The sequence below is a fragment of the Manacus vitellinus genome, unplaced genomic scaffold, assembly GCF_001715985.3.
Source record: "Manacus vitellinus isolate BGI_N305 unplaced genomic scaffold, ASM171598v3 scaffold_44_pilon, whole genome shotgun sequence".
Lineage (NCBI taxonomy): Eukaryota > Metazoa > Chordata > Aves > Passeriformes > Pipridae > Manacus > Manacus vitellinus.
The window spans coordinates 3,415,986-3,433,280 of record NW_021940565.1 but is presented as its reverse complement, the minus strand read 5'-3'; the positions used below and the strand labels follow the sequence as shown (position 1 = coordinate 3,433,280).

General features: G+C 41.3%; 1 protein-coding gene across 1 annotated transcript in view; it reads left to right on the top strand.

Moving 5' to 3' along the window:
• Positions 1 to 17,295, top strand: part of NOTCH2 (notch receptor 2) — a 75,502-nt gene that overhangs the window by 43,046 nt on the left and 15,161 nt on the right. The window contains exons 13-22 of the mRNA XM_018079077.2: positions 1,254 to 1,399; positions 1,911 to 2,030; positions 2,137 to 2,289; positions 5,042 to 5,270; positions 7,611 to 7,812; positions 10,373 to 10,526; positions 11,290 to 11,474; positions 12,311 to 12,443; positions 14,492 to 14,737; positions 16,677 to 16,789. Coding sequence (XP_017934566.2) covers positions 1,254 to 1,399; positions 1,911 to 2,030; positions 2,137 to 2,289; positions 5,042 to 5,270; positions 7,611 to 7,812; positions 10,373 to 10,526; positions 11,290 to 11,474; positions 12,311 to 12,443; positions 14,492 to 14,737; positions 16,677 to 16,789 — 1,681 coding nt within the window. The remainder of the gene's footprint in view (positions 1 to 1,253; positions 1,400 to 1,910; positions 2,031 to 2,136; positions 2,290 to 5,041; positions 5,271 to 7,610; positions 7,813 to 10,372; positions 10,527 to 11,289; positions 11,475 to 12,310; positions 12,444 to 14,491; positions 14,738 to 16,676; positions 16,790 to 17,295) is intronic.

The window sequence follows — 17,295 nt, the reverse complement described above, 5'->3', positions numbered from 1 at the left end:
GATTCAAATGAGTGGAGTGAATGCAACTGAAATAAAGAAATGGTTCAAATTAAATACTGGGAAGCAGCAGCTATCCTATCAAACCCTAAAACATTGATCATGGAGACTCTCTTTGTTGGCTAGTGCTGTTCTTGCTATTCAAATACTTTATTAAGGAACAAGCTGACAACTTTTGCACTGGGAGATAGAGCAATATTTGACTCAGGACAGTTTGTCCAAGGCTGAGATTTTGTCAGCTTTACTCTTTACTCAGCTTTGCTCAGCTTTACTTCTGTTGCGTGCCTGGAAGAAGAAAGAAGAGCTCTCTCTGGCTATTTTGATAGCAGTAGTTGCTTCTGAATCTTCCCATCCCGGAAGACCAAATGTTGATTTCAGGAGACCTAAATCAGGCCTCTTTTTGGTAATGCTAAGTCTGGGAGCACAGGACCTGTGGAGACAACAGTTTTGGGGAGGTTTTGTTTGTGAAAGTTCTCAACTATACATGGAGTAGCTGTGTGTCCCAAATATGTGTTGTGTCCCGGGAAGTGTTGTCAGCACTTGGGCAAGGAAGTGATTTACCACTGTGGGTAGGTCTGTAGGGGAAGATTCAGCACTTTCCTGGGAGCTGGCAGGAAAGCTACCTTTATTGCTAATTCAGCCTCTGTGTAAGTTTGGGAAACAAATGTTTTGGTTCATCTTGTCTGTCATCTGTCACATTTATGCTCATGTACACCTCACACTGTGTGCCAGATAAAAGAAGTCATGTTTGCAGGACAGGGAGAGAGGGCAGTGTGTGTTGTATGGCCTGAGTCCAGGGTGATTCACCAAGTCCTTGGTTCTACGTCACATGGGTGGAGAGTGCTCTACTTCAGATTTTGAAACGTGATGGAGAAGATTGCTCCTGCTCCCAGCCAGCTGTTGTATTAAATCAGTCTAGTTATCTTTGGAACCTATTGTTCCCCTCCACTTTTTGTTTTAATCTTTTCTGTTTTCTGTCTTTGTTTGAATATGTTGAGATGGTCTTATCAAAGCAGAAACATATTGCTGGTTGACTGAGCACTTTGTGAAAACTGTAATGGAGGGAAGTGTGGTTTTAAGGGAGGGTTTATTTTCTGTATTTTTAAAACTGTACAGCTGGAGTAAGCAATCCAAATGTAACTTAGGGGTCTTCTGCTTTTCTCTCCAAAACTAATCTGCTGGAGAAACTGGTAGTTTCTGAAATAACTGGAGTTATTTCAGAATGCTCTAAAATTACTGCTGTTTTGCCTTTCAAGGTACAAGTGTGTCTGCGACCCAGGCTGGATAGGAGATTACTGTTCCACAGAAGGGAATGAATGTAAATCAAACCCATGCCAGAACGGAGGAACTTGTGAAGATCTGTTGAATGGATACAGATGTAGCTGCAGGAAAGGCTTCAAAGGTGAAAATTCAAAGAAAACTTTGTTATCTTTTTCCTTGTCACTTCATTGCACCCTTAATGTAATTGCTTTTTATTAAACTTCATGGAAATAGGAATCAAGATGGGAAATGCTGTGGCTTTATGAAGTTAAGTTAGTCAGTTCATATAGACATGATACAGTAGTAAAAAACTTGGTAAGATCATATTTAAGCCTTGTTTGGACTCATTAAGAAATGTTCTGTTGGAAGCTTAGCTTAATTTTCTTTGCAAATTATGAAAATTATATAAATTCCCTGAGAATTGGAGGGGCATTAAACTCAAAGTTACCATGTCTGCTGTCTGCACTGAGCCCATGAGGAATGCTCTGCTCTCCTTTTCCTTCTGCTGAGATTTTTCAAATGTGGCAATGCTGGCAAAATGTCCACTGCTGTGTGGGATAAACGTGTAAGTTACAATCTCTTTGTTCATTCTTCCAAGAAGCGCCAAGCTCTTAGCAGCATACTCTTCTGTTTTTTCCCCTTCTGCTCTCCAGGTGTGAACTGCCAGGTGGTGGTTTCTCCTTGTTCCCCTGATCCTTGTGAGAACTCAGGAATTTGCCAAGAATCTCCTGACTCTGAAGGCTACACCTGCCAGTGTGCCCCTGGCTGGGAAGGTAACATGGATGGGGAACATGCTGTACTTGGAGTTGCTGAGCAGTGTTGGCATTGAGCCTCGTGATCGTTGCCTTATGTCTTACTTCTGGGCTCTCCGTGTTTCAGGGGAGAGATGTACGGTGGATATTGATGAATGTCTCTCCAAGCCCTGCAAAAATCATGCTCTGTGCCATAATATTCAAGGCAGTTACCTGTGTGAATGTCGGCCTGGCTTCACTGGAGGAGACTGTGACAGTAATGTCGATGACTGCCTTTCAAGTGAGTATCAGCAGATTGCTCTGTGTTGTCCAGTTTTTCCTGGAAGTAATTTTGCTGTCATTTTAAAAACTGCTGTTTGACAGATACTGAAAGGTCTTTTATAATCTCTTGCCAAAAGGAAAAAAAACCCAAACCTCAGCTTTGTAAGACTTGCATGTTTGAGGCAGTCAAAATCCATCACATTCAGCTGCTAGAAATGGACTACAGCGATACAACTGATAGCAGTTGTTGTTCCCAGATTCTTAACTTGAAAAGGTCCTTAGAGTTTTACATACTTTAATGAGAAGCGCTGTTAAATGAAGAATTATATTTGCCTGAAATTTTAATACATCAAGTTGAAGTATCACTGCAGGGCTTACCTATATTTCTACGTTAAGCTTGACTGAGGTGTGGTGGGAACCTGGGGTACAGCAGTCTTTCCTGAAGTGTCTCTGTCTGACATTAATAATCTTGAAAGAGCGGGTCCTGTTGCAGTTCCATATTTGAAAACAAATTAACCAGCAGGAAGATATCAGTTGCAGGAGGGTAGCCCATACACTGGTGAGTACTGAAATGGGTTAAATTGCAAGAAAACAAGTGTTCATCTCATGCCCTTAACACTGCTGTTTACAAGAGAAACCAAATACATAGTAGCTTCTTTTTCTTGCTGGGCATATTCTATATCATTCTCAGATAAAATCAAAGAGAAGTGTCATGTGTTTAAAAGTTCATCTGTTACTATTTGAAAAATGCTTTATCAAACCTTGGGGGAGTTCGTGACATTGTAATTTTTTGGTGGGCTGGCTCTTTAAAAAAACCCAGCCAAACTAAACAAACAAAAACCCCCAAACAACCACCCAAACCCAAAGAAACGCTATTTTTTACTAGATTAGCTTAAAACCAAACTGAAGTCTTAGAGACTTTAGGTATGAATTTGGCAAACTGTGTTTTGCATTGAAAAAGAAATGTAAATTTGTGACTGCTGTAGAGAAGGATCCAAACCAGTCTATTAGCAAAAGTTACCGTGGGAGCCCCCAGAGCAGCACTGCTGAAAGATCTTCTAAGACATCTGGCTCAGCCTCAGCTTTTGATTCCTTTTTTTCTGAGCAAACAGGTACAGTACAAAAAATGTCATGGTGCCATGACCCAGGGCTTTGCTTACTGAAGCCAACAAAATTATTGCCTGTCCTGTTAGTTTTCATGTGGGTGTCTGAAGATAAGAACGTTTTCAAAGTGTTCATCTTTCTCTCTCGAACAGCTGGGCCATCTCTCTCTACTCCTAAGTGTTCTGAGAGCTGTGAGATTCACCCCGTGCTGTCTGTTAGGCAGCACACCCATGAGGCTGAAGAAGCATTTCAAATTACTGCCACAGCTGATTTCATTTAGCATAACAAAAACCTTCCACGCCTTGAGCCAAATGTCTTTAATCTATGAAGCAAACAAACGCTCCAAAACCAGGAACTTATTGAAAAGTTGATACCCGAGTCTTCTTCTGTCAGTAAATGTGTGGCACAGAGAATTAATGCACAGCTTTTTGGCTTCACTCATACATGGGTGACTGCCACAGACACAACATTTTATAGCTGCCAGGGGTCTCACTTTGAATGTGCTTTTTCTCTGCAGTAGTCAAATGACCTTTAAATGGATGCAGGTGTGTCTCATAACACAAATTTTTATCATGTGAGCGTATTTCTCAGACAATAAATGAGCTTTCACATTTCTTCATTTCCCAGTGAACAAAATAATCTTGTACTTATGTTAAACTGCAGATTTTTGGTGGAGTCTATTTGCATTTTCAACTTCATATTTTAGTAGTACTTAAAAATAATCATAAATTCAAAATAAGGCTCAGTAATCTATTTTTCATCCCCCCTCCTGACTCTGTTTTTCCTCCCCCCTCCCAGTTTCCCTCTCTGCCTTCATATACTAGGCTTTGGTCTGTGGAATGCAGAGTAGAAAAGGAATCTGGCTTCAGGAATGTGGGTCTTAAATCCAAAAGTGGAAGGAGCAAAGCAGGAAGAAATTACTGAATGGCAGAAATCTTTCAGGCAAATCGGTCCTTGTGGAAGTAGAAGGAATACAGTAGTAGGGGGTGGCTTAAGACCTAGAAGTGGTGGCATGCAAGTAGCAAGAGTATGGTAGGAATAAAGAAAATGTCAAGAAATGCAGAGGTGAGGGGAATCCAAGCTTTCCTGCCAGCCTTTCCCCAGTCAGTCTTTGATACTGGGAAAAATGTTAAGTGCTCAGTCATGTATAATTGCTCATATATATGCTAATGTACACTTACACATTGGATTTGACTGGACTGTTTTCATGCAAAAAATTAAGCACACAAGTTCTCTCGTGTGTTGAGCAGTGTCTGGAAAAGAGACAATGTGCTAAGTTCTCTTATGAATAAAACTTGGTAAGGAAGAAGAAACAGTTGCTGTGCTGTTTTTATTGTCTTAATCAGTAGGCATCTGTCAAAAAAGCAGAGTTTTGAATTTTAAACTGAGAGACTTTGGGTCTGGTTTCGTTGGTTTTGGTTGAACAAATTGCAGCAGAGAAACCTTCAGCCCCTGAAGCTTGGCCTTGATCCATACCTTCTTGTGAATTCATTATTGATAATGCTTTGCGGTTATATATTCCATAAAGTGGCTCAGAAAAACTTGTCAGTAGTCTGTCACACCCTGGCATCTGTGATTTTTTTTTTTTTTTTGTTAGAAGCAACTACTCTAGATCTGGCCTTTCACTGTTACCCACTTAAACACTCACTGTGATGCTTCTATCTTAGATCCCTGCCAAAACGGAGCTTCGTGTGTGGATGGGATAAACTCCTTCTCGTGCATCTGCCTACCTGGATTTCATGGAGATAAATGTCAAACAGACACCAATGAATGTCTGAGTGAGCCGTGCAGGAACGGGGGCACGTGCACCCACTACGTCAACAGCTACACCTGCAAGTGTCCCCCTGGGTTTGAGGGAACCAACTGCGAGAACAACATCGACGAATGCACTGAGAGGTGAGGGGACCTCACGGTGCTGCAGGGCCAGGGAGCTGCACACTGTGTGCTCACACCTTGAAGCCAGTCCTACTCAGAAGCAGTTCTTAACAATGAGGATCTGTTTTCCTGCCCCTGTTCACAGACACGGTTGTGATTCATGCAAGGAAAGCTTGTTTAGCTGAAACACAGTTGCCCATCAGATTTGATCTTCAGTTTCTTCTAATGTTGTTCTAGTTAGAAGCTTAGTTCCATTATAGGACAAATATGATATGTTTAAGCAAAGTTAAAAAACAGGTTAGGTGCTAGCTTATTACAATATAAATAATTTATATTTCTATAATAATTTATATTTTTATAGGGGAGGGGAAATAATTGATTGGTTATGAATGGTTACTGTGTTGAGAAATACAAAAGCTACAAAAGTGGAACTGATGGCCAACTCTTAGAAAGACAGGAAAAATAAATTAGTCCTAAATTGAGTTATTGACAACAAATACTATGAAGAAGAAACCAGGAGAAACACTAAATCCACAAATTCTACACTGGAAGGATTTAATCATCAGAGATCTTTTAATGCTCACAAACTGGATGTGGTTTAGCAGTGATGAGATAAAACCTGAGGTCATTCTAAAAGGGGAGGTGTGGAAGTGAGCTAAAAAGCTCAGCAGCTGGTCCTTATATAAATGGTTCATGTGGTAGTTTCAAAAGCTCTTTGAGAGTTAACCCTGAGATTCCATCATCTGCCTCCATACTTACTTTAAGCTTCGTTAGGATTGATGTAAGTAACTTCAGATTCTCAAATGGAAACAATTTCTAATAAAGCTTGAAATAGTTAAAAAAGATAATTAAAAAGTAGTCTGTTCTAGTCTAGTTACCAGAGACAAATTGCCTAAATGCAAAGCTCTTGGTATTCTCATGTATTTTCTGCATACCTAGAAAAGATCTTTCTTATCTTTTATAAAACTGCATTTGTGGGAGAGGAAGTATTTTAATATCTTTTTCTTAAGACCAGGATTGTGTCACTGATGAGGGTGTGTTTAATTTGCACAACAGTTGTTTAATCGAGTGAGGTATGCTGGGTGTTTTAGCAGAACGCCTGGCTCTTCCTTGAGGTTCATCCTGTTCTTGTTTTTTGTTATCAGTCAGGACAGAAACCAGTCTTGCAGGTATGAATTAAGGATGTAGCAATTTTCAACGCTCTGCCAAGCTAAACCAGTCACACCTTCTCAACCAAAATTACTGGGCTATACTTAAGAGCGCCGTGGTGGTTGGCTAATTTGAATTTGGTTCAAATAGTTCTTCCGTGTCCTGTGTGAGAAGCTGCCTGTGAGAGAGTGCCACCTCCTTTTGGAGACACGTACCTGGTTTCAGTGAAACACAAAGTGATTGACAGTTCCTCTGTCTTCCTTGCTTTGGCATGAATGTAAACAGCAGTTTATGCTCCCTGTAAAGCAGAATTCAGCCTGTAAGACAAAGGAAGTCAGAATTTAGATACTTAAAGCTTGCACTCTTGCACTGGGAGTTCAAGGAGATGAGTCAGTGGCTTCCCTGGTGGAAATACCCTTTGACAGTGCACAAAGCAGATAACAAGCATGAATTTGGTTTGGGTACTTTATCAAACTGATTATCTTGAGTCTGATCTAGGGTTATACTCAGAGGAGCAGGAGTTTCTTTGGAAGGAAAATGGAGTCAACTTTGCATGAGGCATCACTACTCCTAACTTTCCCAGTCACTTCTCCCTAGGACACCTAATCTGGCAGAATTTATGATTAGAGGGGAGGGGGATAATTCCTTTGATCTGAAATCTGCCAAAGCATGTATGAGTAGTTTTACAAACCAGGACTTAAGGTTCTCATGAGAAGAAGAGGAAGGGATTTAGCAATACCAATACTTTCACATAATTTCAATAAAGAACATGCTTGTGTTTTGCATGTTGTACAAACTTTTTCCTTGAGAAAACATACCTCTAACTCCTTTGAAGCTTTTAAAAAGGGCCAATTGTTTTGTTTCTCATAATTTGTAATACAATTGTAATTTGTAATAAAATTTATCAGTTGAGCAAGCCACACTCAGTACTGTTTGTGGTCACATTGAAGCTGGGAAGATTTCATTAAATGAGTTGCATCCATCACTAATGGCTCAGTAAAACCCTGCTTTACTTTCTTTGCCTGCTGAGATAAAAGACGTTGAGCTGGAGTCTCCTTGGATTGCTGTTATCTGATTTATGCTTCTTCACAAGAAACTTAGCAGCGGTCAGAACATCCTGTTATCTCTTTTTCTCTCTTATTTCACTCATGTTTATGGCTGTGAGCTAATTGCATTTTGTCTCAGCTTACCATTCTTCCCCCTCTCTTGCAGCTCCTGTTTCAATGGAGGCACTTGTGTGGACGGAATCAATTCCTTCACCTGCCAGTGTCCGGTGGGGTTCACGGGGCCCTTCTGCCTCACGGAAATCAATGAGTGTGATTCCCATCCTTGCCTGAACAGGGGCACTTGCGTGGACAGCCTGGGCACGTACCGATGTATATGTCCCTTGGGTTACACTGGCAAGAACTGCAAGGTGGGTGACGTTTTGCTGCCTGTCTTGCACTGTTGTTTGAGCTGTCCAACAGAAGAAGTGACAGGGATAGATCTGAGGTATGAAACAAGGCAGAGATCTTGTTCTCTCTGTTCTGGTAAGAGGTGCTTGGCCCATGAGTTGCCCCTGTTCGAAACTGGAAATTGTAGAATGGGTTGGAAGGGACCTCAAAGGTCATCTGATTCCAACCCTGCTACCACGTGTGCCCGTTCACAAGGAGGATCAAAATGTTTGGTTATTTATGAGGACAGGTATCACTGGAACTTTCTAGATTAGTTTTCTTCTTAAATGGAAAGCAGCTTTTAGCTTTGCAAATGGTTGCATTTCATTTGAAGCATAAAATTGTCCTGATTGAAGACAAGAGCCATGCATTTTAAAAAAACCACCAAACAAGCACAAAACAAAAAGCAGACTATCAGTCTGATTAGCAGGACTCTAATTTAACTGGTTCATTTTTTATAGGGAGATGTAGTTAATCAGGGTTGATTGTACATTAATTTTTTTTTTTTCATAAACCAGAAAATGTTTTGGGGCAGTAAATGACATGATTGTCCTGTTCACAGCCTCACTAAAAATCTCTACCCTTACTTGCACACTAAAGTTCAGGCAATTTACTGTTTTCCACAGTTGAGCATGGGAGCTGCAAACCCTGTATACTGTAAATGACTGACTAGTACCTATTAAAAACTCTAAACTTGGCGTATCACAGTGGAAACAGAATGATGTTTCTCAAATCAGAGTTCTTTCTTTAGTTTCTATTCTTATCAAAACAGCAAGAATGATTTGAGACTATTTCTACTTTTGGAACAGTAAACACTATATTGGCTTCCTTCACCAGCAGTCTTAAGTGCTGCCATTTAAAAAAGAATTGGTGAATTTCTTAAACTACTGGAAAACACGACAATTTTGTAAGAATTTTGCAACTCTCTTTTGTGCCAACAAGTCTTTGTAAAGCAGTGAGTGTTGGAAAGAAGCATTTTAGTGGCAGTGGGGGAGGTGCTTTTCCAGAAGTATGTTGCTAGACATTAAATTGTCAGGTCTGCTTCTAGGTATTGCTAATGGAGGAAGTGAATGCAAAGTAATGAAGTGATATAAAAAAGCAACCCCTCTGCTACCCTAATTATGCATTCCAGGCACACCACTTAAACCTCATTGGGAGAATTAGCATTGAGAGTGATCCTGAAGTACTGTGAAGTTCAGTAGTTCCTCTTCTGTTATGTTTGCTTTGTTTTTACTTGAGAAAAGGATTAATGTTCCTGTCCCCAAATTAAATCGTGGATTCTCAGAAAGTCTGCTTTATGTTCGGAGAAGCTTGATCGTAATGTATTACTCATTTTATACAAGGAATCAGAACTTTCTGAATTTATAAGTACTACTCAAAGCTCTATTGCAGAGATTTATAGATTACAGCTACACAGTAGTTCTTGTCTTAGTGGTAAACTGGCTTGACCTAATTAGCAAAGCTAAATAAGCAGCGCAAAATCAGACAAAGATTCATAAGTTTTAGAATTTGCATGTAAAACAGTCAGCTACTCATTACAAATGCAGAGGCTCAGTGTTTTTTCTTCTTCACGCTCAACTACATGTGATAAAACTTAATTCCAAGTTTCTTTTTGGTTGCCTGTGAAAGCACAGATTTTTTTACTTTAATCTTTGTGAGGAGACAGTTTGCATCTGAAAAGCAGAACTTTCTGCAATTGAAATTGCATTTTACAGCCAAAATTCAGTACTACCCACTTAAAAACCCTCATCCTTCCCTCAAGTCAGCTTGCAGTGAATCAAATAGCTGTATTAATTTGAAGATGAAGTGCTTAAAAAGGAAATTATGGTTAGTGACTGGTTTATATTACATCAGATAGAGTTATTTTGGGTCTTTACTCCACTTTCATATGATGATTTACTGAGTTCTAGGCTCTTTGTTTGGAAACCTGTTATTTATACAAGGAATCAAGACAAGCAGTAGACTTTAGCCCATCTTCAGTTCATAAAACTGTTGTGGGGTTTCAGCTGAATCCCAGAAGACAGAAAAATTCAGACCATACTAGAGCAAATGAGGCCAAAAGCAGGTATGGTAAGCTCGTGATAAAAAGGAAGAGCAAAGACGAAAATGTGGAACACATCTGTCATCCTCAAAAGGCAGTGAAGATAGGAAGAGTCTGGGAAAAGAAGAGACACCTGTTACTCTTGGTAGCTGGAAGCCTCCTGCTAATGTGGAACTAGAGGCCTAGTCTGAGATAAAATTGAATTTTCTCAAACCCAGCCAGCCCAGGATCCATCTCCATAGGAAGGTGTGAGGATCAGCTTACTCTTGAAATAATGTGGCCATCTGGGGTTTACTTCTGCGTGCATTTGCACTTTCCTGTGGGTGTGAGATTGCTAGTGAAGCACCTGGCTTAGACTTGGGAAGTACTGTCCCGTTCTTTCCAGTGCCACGTGGAACCAGTATTGCAGACCTTCCTTCCTTTCTGTCTTGAACTTTTTCTCTGAGTAGTGTTTCCTCCTGTGCCACATGTCATGTGTTTTGTTTTTTTTTTCTTTGCAGACACTTATGGATCTGTGCAGCAAGTCTCCCTGTAAGAACAAAGGCACGTGTGTCCAGACTCTGGCCCAGACTCGCTGTGTCTGTCCGTCTGGCTGGACTGGCGCTTACTGCGATGTGCCCAATGTCTCGTGTCAGGTGGCAGCTTCACAAAGAGGTAAATGAGCATCCTCTGTGCTTTAATTGAAAACATTTCTCCCTGCATCGTTAAATCTGCGCCTCCTTCCCCCCTGCACCTGTGGACAGACACAGCATGCACTGGAAATCCCAGAGAGCTTTGTCTCTAGGTGGTTGATCACAGTCACTTCTAAAGTAAAATACTCTCAGCAAGGTTGTGTTTGTTACACCTTGTAACTCATGATCTGTGTAGGTATTTTTGTGGAAAACACTGGCTTCCAAGTGTACTGTTTAGCTGTATAGGTTATACCATGCTCCCCAAAGTAGTAAATTTCTGCTTTAGGTGATGTGCATATGAAAGATTTGGTTAAAGTGAATTTTGTCCAGGAACGTGGCTTGTAGCCCAGGCAAGTGGACAGTGTCATGCCATTTTTTGTCCAGGAAATCCAAACAAGTAGATTCAGTGTCAAAGGAGAAGGGTGTCAGCCTCCCGTACCTTTTGCAGACATTCTAAGTACAAACATTGAACCTTTGTATAGGAGCAGTAGTGCTTCAGATGCATATCCACCAGCCAGTGATAAAAGAATACAGCAATACAAATACTTCATGCCAGTGTTGGTGCCCATGATCCAATGAGGACAGAGCAGTGACTTCACTTGGAAGCCAATTTTGGTTCTGATCCACTATAAGGTTCAGCTTTTCAGTTTGTTAGGTCTAGCCATATTCATTCTTGGCTGAGCTACCAGCACTGGCAGCAAGTGTGTGTTTTATGTGTTTGCTCACTTTATTTAACTTCGTTTCAGGAGTCCCAGTGGACCAGTTGTGCCAGCACTCTGGTCATTGCCTCAATGTTGGAAACACACACCACTGTCAGTGCCAGGTGGGTTACACGGGCAGCTACTGTGAAGTGCAGCTGGATGAGTGTGACTCCAGCCCCTGCCAGAACGGAGCTACCTGCCGGGATCACCTGGGTGGATACCAGTGTGAGGTAAGGCATGCTGGTTTAGTAGGAAGAGGTCTGAATATTTAGGGCATTGTAATGCAAGGGAATCGAAAGAAATCAGAAACACATGCAAGTGGTAGAATAGCTTCCAAAGAGGGGATGGAGGCAACTTGCACTTGGAAGAAATTTTTAATTTGGCTGTAGCAGAAGCAGTGCTCCTGAGAGGTTTTTAAGAGTGAAATAAGAGAGATGATTATAAGGAGCTGTGGTTGCTGGGCATTTGAACTCTTCATCTCATTGGAGGTGGAGTTCTTACCTGGAAAGACTTTTTGCCTGAGTTATAGTTTATATTAAAATACATGTAAAATGCATTAAAGGAATATTCTATTCTCCCTGTTGGATGGGCAAAGTATCCCTTGCCTCTCAGGGTGGGAAGTGCCTTCCACTGCTTTCTGTTTCTTACAGCTAATGCAGAGAGCAATGTAGGCCATGAGATTATGGAATATTAACCTTCCCAAGCCTTTCAGAATGGTAGAACACCTTGGAAGCTTGTGCCCAGAGGGAAAGGATGAGTTTTATGTAAACCTTAAACCAAAACTACTAAGACAATCTCAGTGCTAAAGGGTATCAGGATTTGATTGCTCTGTTTTGCAGCAAAGCCACTCGAATTCAAACATGCAGAGTGCTGTTGAGTGTCACATGGCCGAGTTGTGTGCTTAAGCTGCTGGCTGTGCAGCCCTTCAGATCACTTGCAGTTGTTTAGCTACAAAGGCAGTCCTAATCTATCCCATTGAGGGCTCATTTTGTCTGTGTTAGCCTTTCTCAGATGTCTACTAATATATCTTTTAGGAGATTATTCACACTTATTTCTATACTGGCAGTGTGTGGCTGGATATCAGGGTGTCAACTGCGAATATGAAGTGGATGAGTGCCAGTTTCAGCCCTGCCAGAACGGAGGGACATGTATCGACCTTGTCAATCATTTCAAGTGCTCCTGTCCACCAGGAACTCGAGGTATGAAGCTCAGCAATTAAGTGAATATCACAAGAGTGAATTTTCCTTTCTGGCCACTGGTTTCGTGACACTGAGTCTAAAGGGAATGCATTATGTTCTTTGAAGAATGTTCCCAAAGTACACCGAATCCCTTGAGATACATATTTTCTCTTTAAAAATAAATGCTGCTTTTTCCCCCTTTTTTTTTCTTTTAAAGGAATAGGTCATGGCAGTGTCCTTTGGGAATGTATGATCCATCTTTGGCAATGGGGATGGACAAGATTACCATTAAGGTCTTTTCCAACCCTGTCTGTTTTGATATAGTAAATCCAAGGTTTCTTTTTTTGCTAAGAAATAGACAGGAAATTTGCTTAGTTCTCTTGTAATTTCCAGTGTCCTTTACTTTTTTAAATTTTTGCCCTGTATTGTCCTCTCTCTTGGAGTCTTTTGTGGAAAAGAAGTTCAGTGCCTCTAGGCTGCCTTAAGCTATTTCAGCAAATTTGAGCTCTTTCGTTAAAAGCTACTTTAAAAATAAAAAAAAAGTAGTCCACAGTCCTATATTGGTAATTTTCAGGAAGTAAGATTCCACAACCTGGTTAATGTTGTGTTTCTTGAAACCTAACCTTTCACTTCCATGTTATATCTGACCTGATGTCCCTGACTTTTACCTTTGAAAATATTCAGGATTGCACGTTTTAACCCACTGGTAAATGCTTTCTAACTTGACTTTTTTCCTTAGGTTTACTTTTCAAGTCAGTTAAAAATTTTACATATCTCTGAACTTACTCTTTCTTTCTGAAGTGTGTCATCTCAATGTAGGCAAAATCTTAAGCTGTGTGTCAGAACTTGATTGTTAAAGTAAATATAAGTAAAATTATAAAACCTAATATATTTGCCTCCTGCGCACGCATATTACTGGTTCATTCACTTTAGTGTGACTGTCAGCACATCTCCCAGTCTGAATGAGTGTTTATTTCATTGTAAATCATTACATTAGCGATTCTTTATATATTGTTTTTAATTTTATTCTTCGGTTTAAAAAAAAAAAAGAAAAAAACAAAAATCGAGCTACTTATGTCACTACATCGAAGTTTGTATGTATGTACTGGTATCTGCATTGCCTGAATTTCTGTGTTGTACTAAATCCCTCACCCTCCTTTGAGAGGTTCTGAGTGTACTATTTTTAATCTTTCAGCCTTTATTTGTTGAGATTAATTAATTACTTTTTGGATGTGACAGTTTTTTTCCAGTAAGTGAAAGGAACTGGAGGAGATTGATACATTTACTTAGGATAGTAAGACTTAGCTTTTGTCCCTGGCCTAGTTCAAAATTAACACCTTACTGCTGCCAGTATAAGCATCCTCCATATTTAGGTGAATGATTTTTACTTACTCTGGTTGAATCAACAGTATTAACAGACAAAAGTACTTGCTCAGCTTACCCTCTCTGTCCCTTTGTATCTGTTACACTGTGCAGTGAAGGCAAAACCAGCACCAGACCTTTTCTTTTGAAAGGGAACCCTGTAGGGAGGAGAAACTGCCCTCCCTAGCCAGTGGTGAGGGTCTACTCTAGGTCCCCAGAATCCAAACTGCAGGAATCAGTGTTTTTTTTGTAGGTTTGCTGTTGCTTGTTTTAATGCTGTTGCTACAAATGCTCTTTGCCCAGTTTCAGGGTTACCTGAAGTTAAGTGCCTGGTGGCAGCTCACAGCCTTTCAAGGACAGCACAGGGCTTTTGGGCTGTGCTCAGTCGCAGGGCTAAATTGAGTGCATCTTTTTTGGGTTTGATTTGGTTTTGTGTTTTTAATTAGGCCCTTAAATTAATTCAAGTATGAAAGCTGCTAAATACCAGTATGGCCTAGGATTGAGGACAGCCTGGATCTAAAACACATGCTCCCTAGGCCTGATCTGAGGCTGTCTGTCTGCAGAGGGTCTGCAATGCATTAAGATGGGATCTTTATCTGTTTGTTTCAGGGACTGTTTGTGACATGGTCTTGAAACTTGACGAGCAGTGTAGGAAAGGAGGCCATGGCACTGTATCCTCAAATTGTCCCTCTTTACTGTCCTGACAGGCCGTTTCTGTGAGGAGAATGTGGATGACTGCATTTCAGACTCGGGAGTACCCCGCTGCTTCAATGGAGGGCAGTGCATTGACCAGATCGGGAGCTACAGCTGCCTTTGTCCCCAAGGCTTTGCAGGCGAGCGATGCGAGGGAGATATCAACGAGTGCCTCTCTAATCCCTGTAACCCTCGTGGAAGTCTGGACTGTGTCCAGCTGACAAATGATTATAGGTGCATCTGTCGTAGTGCTTTTACGGGTGAGTAGTCATAAACATGCTATCAATTTCGTTGTAGTATCTTGAAAAATGATAATTCTTTCCCTCTCTGGCAGTAGTGTTATCTAGTCATTTCCCTTTACAGTATCTTTTGTTTCCCTACACCATGCTTCAGTTTTTAAACCAGTCTTTGTTTTAAAACTTCTAAGAAATTTGGCTTCCAGAGCTGTCTCAGACAAAGGAATCTCCTGAGACACTTGGCTGCCAGAATTTTTTTTCTATGGTACTTTTCTCTCCTTCATAGTTTCACATTTCTAGTATTGGAAGTGTAACTGTTCATGTGTCACCTCCTCCATGGCTTTTCCTTTTGCAAAGCAGCATATGGTTTTTCTCTATAAATCAGTGTCATGGTATCCATAATTAGCTTTTGGCCTCCTTTTCTATTCCTCGCCCCCTTTTCTTCTTTACATTGCTGATGTGGTCAGGATGGAATACTCTGCATAGACAGGCGGGACATTCCTAGCTTAGTGATCCTTCCACAATCCAACTTTGAGTCACAACTTTGCAAGAATTTCACACTGTGCAGACTTATGTCTCACTCTCTCTAGATCTCTTCTTTGTTAGTATTGCTGCTGTTCTGCTTTCTGCCTCCCACTGGGCTTAAGTTTGTTCTAATAGTCTCCAGATGTGTCTTAACTTTCAGCTTTCCATTTTCTATGTCAGTTTAACTTTCTATGTATTCAGTTTTCCTCCATTAAAACCTTTCACTTTCCCTGCTTACCAGTGACCTCTGCATGCTTTACCTTATTTTTTCTTAAAATTTAAAGATGCTGTGATTTTCCACTAAATTTGTGAGCTTCAGATGTAAAGAAATCAGAAAGACACTTGAAGAATTCATGTAGTAGTTTTTGAAAGCATTACCTAGACTGACAAAACAAGTTCCTAAAAGTGCAGTGTGTGAGAGGAGTGGTACTGGTGGGACTGATGCAGGTCATCAGATAGGATTATATTTAAGCCTGTCTGTTAAGCTTGCTTCTATTAATTATGCCTCATGTTGCTTCTGGCTCTCATGGAAGGGTTGCTGGAACTTGTGGTGTGGGGAATGCAGACCTGCTGCACCCCAGGAGGAACAAGGAGAGCTGCTATGTCTCAGACATGAAATCTGTCTGGAAATGTTAGGCACAGAGGGGGAGCATGCTTCCTCCTCTAGCTGTCTGTCCTCTGCACATTCCACATTGACCCTTCTGCCTGGGAGGGGACGGGCAGCTTTGCTGTGGTTTATGACTGAGGATGCCAGGACTCTGTGGGCCATCCTGCCCTGTCTGCTGCTGTCTGCAAGCAGCCTTGGCTGCACATGTCTGGAGACTTCTATTAATGTTTTCCTTGGGGGTCCAAGTCATACTTAGGTCATCCTCATTTTTAAAACTCTGTTGTCAGAGTTTGACTGTGGAAGCTGCTGCAAAGCTGGTCAGTGCAGTAAGACCTCCATCTGGCTGATCAGTCTGAGGAGACTCTGCTTGCTTCTCCTGTTCACTCATGTTGCATCTGGTCCTGAGGGTTGTTCGTTATTTTAGAGTGTGATTTGCCCTCAGTGAGCATCTCCCAAAAAGTAAATAAGACCTAGGAACCCCCAAACTGGTGTGGTACATCACTTTCAGCCTTTGTGCATGGTTGACTTGGAAGTGGCAGCAGCAAATTCTTTGTGCTTTGTTGTGCATGTTCTCAAGGAGACAGACAAGGACAGCTGTCTCCAAATACACTTTGTGGATTCTGGGGTTGCACCTTCCTCTACCACTGCTTAGGCACCTACTTAGGGAGCATGTGTTATCAGAAGAGATGCTCCCTACCTCTTTGGAGGGGAAGGTCTCACTGGAGTGCTCCACTTGCTGGCCATTCATGGGAGCGTTTTGCTTTGTGATGGCTTTTTGATGTGCACAGACACACATTTCTCTGCTCTCTTCTCCCTGTGTCTGCATCTCAGGTCGTCACTGTGAGAGTGTAATAGATGTGTGTCCCCGGAAGCCTTGCCAGAACGGCGGGACCTGTGCTGTTGCCAGCAATATGCCGGATGGGTTCATCTGCCAGTGTCCTCCGGTAAGCACCGTACCCTGAAACTGGATTGCCTGCCTCGGCTGTAGAGCTCTCTGGCTACAGTCTCACTAGTTTCACTGGTTCACTGTAGATGAAGATTGTCTTTTCTGTACCACTTGCAAAGCTGTGTCTTTGGACACACTTTAACCCACATCCTTTAGTTTATCTATTGAGCTGGGGAACCCAGGGCTTTCAGGTGCCCTAGGAAAGCGATGCAGCCAGTTGTTACCCCAGAAAAGTCTGCTGTTGAGGCATGATATCTGGCTTTTCTGTCTTAAACCTAGCATTAAGTTCTGATAATTCTTTTGCTGTCCTGTGTTTTCTGTGCTTACTGCAAGACTCCCCTTGTTCGTGGCTCTTCTAAGCTCATTTCAAAATGTAATTTCCTAGTTTATCCTTGAGGTTAGGTCCAGAAAGTCATGGCTCCTGCAATGAGGCTACAGGAGTTACAGGGGAGAAAGAGTTTGCATATGACACCTTGCCTCCAGCCCTCAGAGCATTGAAGAATA